Here is an 8,446-nt window from a genome sequence, read left to right on the forward strand (position 1 = left end):
GTCGGTATTTCGATTTCCATGATGAAGACAATGGCGAATAACGTCATGGTGGCTGAGGTCAGAGGTCTAGTAATGGCGGATCTAGTCTTCGAGGCAATGAGGAATTTGCTTGGTGATTCGTGACTCGTAGCAGCGGCATCGACAAAGAGGGGGTGGCGGCATAGGATGAGTTCAGAGTCTTTAGCTTTCGGGGTGAAAACCCAAGGTCTCGCCTTAATTGGTTGTGCCTAGCAGTGACCTTGTTGAAGGCATTGTTTTGAGAGCGCGCATTTTTCCGAGGGTGAAAATCTAAGATATATGATCGGGTGACGACGACACCTATGCACTGTTTCCGTCTTGGATGCATCGCTTTTGGAGAATTTGAATTTCGGGGTGTTGTCTTGGTGGTGGTTTGTGCTACACTTACTAGGAACTGATCATTTGTAGCAAGATCTTTTGTTTTTTCTTCTTTTTTTTTGTTTATGGGTTGTGTGCATCCGCAATGTCTCTAGGATATTTCATCGTTGCAGAGGCTGGGAGTAATTGGTATCTTTGTGTATTAATATATCCCTTTGTCGAAAAATATGCATTCATATTTTATTTTTTTGTGGAAAGTATACATTCATGTCTAGTCCACATTGAGATCTCTAAAAAGGCTTATATTTAGAAAAAACAGATGGAGTAGTTGATATATGGGCCTAAAGCCAATCTAAGTTTCTAACAGAGAGGACAGCCGTGTGAGAGTTTTGTCTCAAAAAAAAAACCGTGTGAGAGTAGGTAGCAAGGGATTCCGATGGCTGCGTCGGCGGATGAAGAGGATGGACGCTGGAGGCGGCGGAAGAAGCCACCGCCGGTGGCTGGCGGGAGTGTGGCGGCAAAAAGAGACGAGTAGCGGCAGGTAAAGCAAGCCGCAACACATAACTTCACATTGAGCTTTTCTCAGAGAACCGTCAGCTCAGAATCACATAGATCGATTACATATCTACTATAGATGCTAGACAGGCGGAATAACTGCAGTCAGCAAAAGACACACACCACACACACAAACACACACACACACACACACACACACACATCATATATAGCTACATAGGAGAACCAGAACTTGCAAAATGATTTTATGTAGTCCACAATGTGGGCTATCGTCTATCGACCGACTCGGCGAATGATCTCCAGGACCACGATATCCCCAGTTCTGGCGCGGTGAGTTACCCAGATCCTGAGGCCAATTTTTTGACCCCTCTTTCTCAATGGATGGTCCTTGGGGGGCGCATACCGAAACCGCGCTTCATCTTCTCGACACTGTTTGCGTAAACAAACTGTCAGCACAGACTCAAGTATGCAGATATTCTAAAGAGTCTAGACCATGACAGTACTAAATCAATAGAGTAAATTGTAAAAAACCACCACAATTGAGGACCCTAATTCAAGAAACCATCACCATTCGGTTTTTTTGCAAAAAAACCACCACCATTGTGGTGACAGTTTTCAGAAAACACTGATCACTTAGATAAATACTTGCTGACTGTAAAACTGACAGATAGGTACCACTGTAAGAGATGATGTGGCAACTAAAACTAACGGCGCTTGACTCCAGTTTAGTTGACCGTCAAAATAAACACGGGCCTGCATGTCAGTGTTATCTCTCTCCTCTCTTGGGGAAAAAAACTTCCACCCCGTAAAAATAAATTCCCACCGCTCCACTTCGCCGTCGTCCTCCCCTTCCCTTGCTCTGCGCCGCCGCCCCGATCCGAAGGGATCCCACGCCAGACCGCCGGTCGCCGCCGGCGAGGCTAGCCGTCGCAGCCCCCGCCGTTTTTTATTCTACCTCGCCGCCTCGAGGCGTTGCCAGATCCCGGCGTTAGTCTGGGTAGATGAATCGGCGGCCGGAGGCGCGGCCTGGATTCAGGCGAGCACCCGGTGGTGGTCTGGCTAGGTGAAGCTGGAGCGGCGCTGCTCGCCGTTGACCTGCCTCGCCTCCTCTCCATCGCTCGACGGCAGTAGCGTCCACGTCGTGTCGTGAAACGCATGATACGCTGACTAGTGGCCCCCTTCTTCTAGTTTAACGGCCAGTTCAACAGCGTCATGTTTTGTTTGCCATGTCAGCACTTACAGCGGGCCCCATCGGTCAGAAACTGTGTCAATATGTGGTTACTAAGGGATCAGTGTTTTCTGAGAACTGTCACCACAATGGTGGTGATTATTTGCAAAAAAATCGAATAGTGGTGGTTTTCTGAATTAAGGTTCCCTAATTATGGCGGGCCCCATGGTAGGTATTCTAAACACGGTAGAACAAATATGTGGCAGTGACTTGACATCTTAAACAGGACAAAATCGCACGGTGATAAGTGTAACATGAGAAGATCTTGATGTGGCATAGGACCCATACAAAATTAATAGCATCTAAATCGATGTTCCCAAGTTACAATCAGTAGTTAACATATGTACTCCCTCCGTTCGGAATTACTTGTCATAGAAATGGATGTATCTAGACGTATTTTAGTTCTAGATACATCCATATCCGAGACAAGTAATTCCGAACGGAGGGAGTAATAACAAGAGAGGGCATGAAATGGGAGGCAAGCATCCGAAAAACCCACAATCTATCTGTCTTGAACTACTACTCAGTTCCAGAACTATATATCATCAACTGTATGATTATCAGATAACAGTACTTTACATAAAAATCATGAGGTTTTTCTTACCATATTGCATGCCGAACAACACACAGCACATACTAAAAGATTACCAAATTATCAACACAAAAGATTTCCTGACAGCCGTATTAAGATGGTCATAATAGCAAGATTTAAGTACTTGTACATCGGCTTGTTAAAGGAGCATGAGCATGCTACATATTACTATAACAGCATAAAATGGTTGCAGCATTGCTCATCAGAACTTATAACAGTAAACTGAAATTAAAAGATTTGAAGTCGGTATAAATTACTTACGTTGGTGCAAGTTTGCCAAGACAATAAAGTTCCTCACCAGAGACTTCATCGTACACTTTACCAGACATCTCAACCTTATATGATCTGTCAGGAGATTCTGAGAGACCTCGACCCACGAGCAAGTCGAAATCTTTCTGGTGAAGTTCTCTCCCATTGATAAAAATACCAGTATTTCCACCGGCGCAGTTCTTGGGCATAGGATAGTTAAGTTGCGGAATGTAGGGCTGCAATATGGAAATCCAGTTAAAAGCTTGAATGAAGATATGGCAGGGTAAGACAAACATATTAACCCCCCTCCAAATAAAAAAAACTCTTCTTACAGGTATCATGCCAAGGCACGATTGGCCCATTACACCCCAGAACCCTGCACGGTAATCATACCTAAACAAAGATACAAGGAAAATGTCAGATGTCAATGATGCTAGAGGGTTATATTTTGGATCACAACTGCAGTATCAACAGAGACTTAGATGAATAAAGGTGTAAATTACCAGTATTCACCAGGATAGATTGGTCCGGCAATCTTCTCAGCCTTCTTGACAGCACGATCGGAGATGGGATAGCCATTAATGAATACCTTTGCTCTGCCATTGCCCATTCCGTTGTTGATTTTAAAACTCTTCTTCATGAGATTGGTAAAGAATGAATCACCCGTTTTCGTGGCAATAGAGCGATCTACATGTTGAGCCCCAACACCGGGATCTTGGCTGCAGTCTGGATCCTCGTACTCATCATCTGACAGGCTCATCACACTCACTACACGTACATCTTTTACAGTGTTGTGTCTACAAGTTTCAGTCAATACTGTCTTCTCATGCTCAGACCGGGTACTTCTGCTTCCTTTTCCTGATCCATTAACCACCCTCTCAGATGGTGAATGTGCAAAATGATGATGAAGAGGTAAACTCGGAACACGGCTAACAACTTGGGCTTCAACGGGCAGATCACTAGACCTAGGGGTGCCCCTCTGTGAATTAGATCTCGCAGGATTATTCTCATCTTCAAAAATGCTAGAAGACGATGATATACCCTGCACCTTTTCTGTGTCACTTGAGTTTGATTGCAGATCTCTTTCTCGAGAGCAATGACTCCCTGCAGAAAAGCTGTAAAGCGGAAGCAGTCTCTCATCAGTAGCAGAGTATGCATTGCTTCCTTGGACATCACTGGAGTTATTTCTACTAGCAGCAGACATGTGCGAAATTGGCGAAGGCGCTGAAACATCAAGCCTGCTTCCATCAAGCTTGACCACGATCACATGAGAGCATGACCCACAACGTAGCTTGTACTCATCCTTCCCCGGCAAGGGGCACTTCTTGGGAAGTTGCAGCACTTCATAACAGTTGTAGCATATGGTAAATGGGGCTCCGCAGGCAATCGGTTCACATGTTTGCGGAGGCTTCTTGCTCAGGTTGCCCCTCATGTGACCGCGGTGAATCGAAGCATTGATGCCTCTCGAATTGTTATTTTGCATGCCAAACATCACAGAACCGTTAACTGGGTACGCCCCAGGATATGGCACCCTGTGATGATTGAAACCCACCGGAGCCCCCTGAACAGGCAAGAACTCACGGTGATGACAATGCAGGCAAGAGCAAGCAGGCTGGTGGTAGAAACCGCCATGGTGGTAAGAGACGAGAGGGTCATGATTATGCTGTCCGAAGAAATAACTGTCACAATTCCTCCATGGATACTGACCAACAGGATAGCAAGGAGCCCCCATGTGTGTGGCAGGCTCTCTATATCCATGTAGATCTTGATGTGTGGGGACTGAAGCATAAGTATGCGGAACGCCAGGATTTTGCCCACTCAAGGATGGTGAGCACTGAGAACCGTTCCGCTGTAACTGAGGCGAGCCGTGCCGCAACCGACTCAGCAGTTCATGAGGACTGTATGAGCTCGAGGCATCCGCCACTCTACTTGTGGAGGCGCCTACACTGGGCTTCTCAGTGATTTCGCAGGATCTCTGCACCTGATCCCTCAGCTCATCAAGCATCCGTAAAAGCTCGGCGCGGTCTTTCTCAAGCCCACTAACACTGCTAGGACCGTCCATATTCCTCCCGTCTGCGCGCTGACTACCATTTGCATCTCCAAAGCTTGACTTCATCTGGTGTTCACCAAGATAAGCATTAGGAGGAATGGTGTCGACTACAGAGATACGAGATCTGTCACTTGGTCTCACTGGCTGCTTTACTTCTCCTTTCTCCTCATTCCGTATGCGCCGGTACTTGGCTTCCCGAATCTCCCTCTCCGTGCCGTCATCTCTAAGCGTGGCCTCAAACATCAAGCTGCTTGGCTCTCTTGGGATTTGGTCATCACCAGAACTACATCTGGAATCTCTGTGTTCTGGCATCATTCTTTGGGTTACTAATCTCTCTTCGGGAGTAGCTTGGACTCTCTGAGAGTTTTCTTCTGAGATAGTTTCAAAATTAGCTTCAGATACTGGTTCCTTCTTCTCTGGCGAACTCTCCAGCACTTCAAGGTACTTCACATGTACAACGTCAGTTTTGTCCAAACAAGTAGTCTCGGGTGCTGAGTGCTTTTTTGCTGTAAAATTGCACGGAGAAAGAAATATGTTAATTCTATACTTCCCTGTCACGAATTAGACATAAAATTTAGCATAAGTAATCGAGAAATGGAAGATTTCATAGGTGTAAATTTTTGTCAATGGCAGTCCTCAATACAACGTGCAACACAGTTTTTCTCATAACAGCACTGCGTTTGGGCTAAATTGTTTGCGCGCCTAACAACCAACATATAAAAGTGTGATCGGAATTTAAGTGGCAGAGTTTAGTGTCCGATTCTGTTCCACTCGTTCGGTTTCATTCAAGACTGAGTCAAACAAAATGAGAAGTTTCTGCTCCTACGATCTGGAAATTTTCAGACCAGACAAAACTTCTGAACCAAATATTCTACAGTGGAAACAAGAAAATGTCACCGCACTTCCCACAAGTTCTGAAGCTTCAGATGATTGGTTAAGATTTTAAAGACAAGCTTCTGAGACAGGTTAAGAATCAGAGGTTTCGCACATTTCAGGAAAAATGAGATAAGTTCAGAGAAAACACTAATTGGAGCAAGGGGAAACAAGGAAGAGAAAAGAAAATATTTTGCAATGTGCAAAACAAAAACTTGAAAAATCTGCGAAAAACTTGCCCTGCAGATATGGGATCTTTATAAACTGGAAATCAATCAATAATCTATCTAAAGTTTTTTTACTTGGACTTATCTAGAGTTGAGCAAACAAAAAGTAGGAACTAGAGTTGAACGAATTAATCCAAACAGAGAAACTGATGCGGCAGAAATATACTACTATAACAGAAGAAACAAAACACAATGCAGAGCATGGAGGTAACATAAACAGAGAGTGAGAGAGGGGGCAAAAGAAGACCGACCTTGGAGAGTGGTGCCGCATCCGCCGCAGACGTAGACGGAGTAGTTGGGCAGCTCCGGCAAGAACTTCTCGCACTTGGGGCACCGCACCACCCGCACCTGCTGCTCGGCCGCCGCCGCCGCCGCGGCGGAAGCGGAACACGAGGCACCCGACCCCTCCTCCCCCTCCATTGACGACGGAGTGAGTGATTCCTTCAACCCTCACCCGCCGACGCCAATGCCCGGACTCCAAGAAGCGAGAACCCCGAGGAACTGACCAGAACAATGGCCGGAGCCCAAGAACGCCAACGGCAAGGAGCCAAGAGCAAGGCAGCGGTACGACAGACTGACTGACCGGGGGAGGAACCAAGAAGAAGGAGAGAGAGAGAGAGAGTTGAAGCAGAGCTCAGCTCGCCGGGGAGAAGTGGAAAAGGCCAGGCCTGGTGCTCTGGTCCAAGCCAGGGAACAAGCGGAAGAGACCGAGGTCCAGGCAATCATAAGCTTCCATCCATCCCCCCCTCTCTCTCTCTCTCTCTTGCGTCGGTCGGCGTCGCCTGAGCAGAGCTTGAGCTGAAGCTGAGAGCAAAGCCGCGCCTCGCCTTTGCCCGCCTTGCGCTTTGGCTGCTTTCGCTCGATGCCTTTTGTTCTCTCTCTCTCCGCCTTCTCGGGGCTGCCGCCGCTGCGGGAAGTAAAGCTGGTCGTGAGGAGTAAAGTAAAGAGTGAGGGGATGGGGAGAGAATAATATTGTTCTTTTGTGGGAAAAGACCGAGCAGCTCCTCTCCAACTGCATGGAACTTGGTGTTGGTAGTAGGACTAGTAGTATTGCTCTTTTGTTTTCCTCACGTTTATCCGGACAAAACAGCCGTCTTACTAGCTTGTTTGTTGCTCTCTGGATGTCCAAAGCCCGAGGGCGCCCAAGCCTAGATCATGCTCCGACAGCATATCTTGTGATGATCAAAATGGGATGATCCCATTTCCTCAGCTTAAAATGGACTCTCGGCATCTCCAAAGGCAGTCCTCCATTCCCCGAAATGCCAAAATTTAAACTAATGCCATTATGATTCTGAAGAAATCCTTACATGAGACTAAAAAAATGTCTCACTGTAATCTATTTTTTTTGTGTAAATCCTTTTGCCACAAGTTGTGTTTTATACTTTTCTACATTCCTTTAGAGTCATATTTAGTTTTGTAAACCCATTTACAGCCTACTGTTTTGGCTTCTTTAAGAATAATCTCAAACATCTTTGGAACTCATCGATTTCATCTCGTCTTTCATTGCCTCCAGCCACTTTGATGAGTGAGGGCTTATCATGGCTTCTTCATATGAAGTGGGATCACCTTTCATACGAACATTTTCTGTGTTATATACTTTATAATCAGTAGTAATAGCTGACTTTTTGGATCTTGTAGACCTTCCAAGGGCCTCACCCCTAGGCTCATTCTATGCTTCACCTTCCGTCACATCTTTTAAAAGTGGCTGCTGCACCTTCCCTTCATGCTCAACAACACGTTCAGTCGGCTCCTGACGGACAAGTTCCGGATCTTCCTCCATAGTTATCATGGTTAGAGTTACACCAGGTGCTTGCACCGCAACCTCAGGGATTGCCGGTGCAGGTACAACAGGTAGTGAGAAAAATGTCTCCTGAATCATCGGATTAGGTGCATGCACCCTCTTCTCCTCAAGATCAATTTTCCGAGCTACCATATGCTCCCCTCATCATTTCGTCCCTCAAGAAAACTGCATGTCTTGTTTCTACAAACTTTGTGTATCTCTCTAGACAGTAGAAACGAAAACCTTTTGATCTATCAGGATAGCCAATGAAGTGGCAACTGCCTGTTTTGGGATCTAACTTTGCAATATTTGGATTAAACACTTTTGCCTCAGCCGGGCTCCCCCAGACTCTCAAGTGCTGTAGAGAGGGTACTCTTCCTGTCCATAACTCATACAGTGTTTTGGGCACCGACTTGCTTGGTACTCCATTGAGAATGTGAATGACGGTTTTAAGCGCCTCCATCCATAATCCCAATGTCAAGGTGGAATAACTCATCATACTGGGCACCATATCCATAAGTGTACGATTTCGCCTTTCAGCTACTCCATTTTGCTGAGGCTCTCCTGGCATTGAATACTGGGCCACTATGTCAGT

General features: G+C 46.0%; 1 protein-coding gene across 1 annotated transcript; it reads right to left on the bottom strand.

The window, feature by feature from the left end:
• Positions 1-878: 878 nt before the first annotated feature.
• LOC147960148 (uncharacterized) lies at positions 879-7,002 on the bottom strand. The gene is made up of 5 exons (XM_087535073.1): positions 6,323-7,002; positions 3,425-5,477; positions 3,254-3,314; positions 2,934-3,157; positions 879-1,281 (listed from the first exon to the last, which is right to left on the bottom strand). Exons 1-5 carry the CDS (start codon positions 6,489-6,491, stop codon positions 1,227-1,229), a joined length of 2,562 nt encoding a protein of 853 aa, XP_087391199.1. The 5' UTR covers positions 6,492-7,002; the 3' UTR covers positions 879-1,226.
• Between the last annotated feature and the right edge of the window lie 1,444 nt (positions 7,003-8,446).

Source organism: Triticum urartu, chromosome 7A (genome assembly GCF_056163025.1).
Source record: "Triticum urartu cultivar PI428250 chromosome 7A, HENAU_Tu73, whole genome shotgun sequence".
NCBI lineage: Eukaryota > Viridiplantae > Streptophyta > Magnoliopsida > Poales > Poaceae > Triticum > Triticum urartu.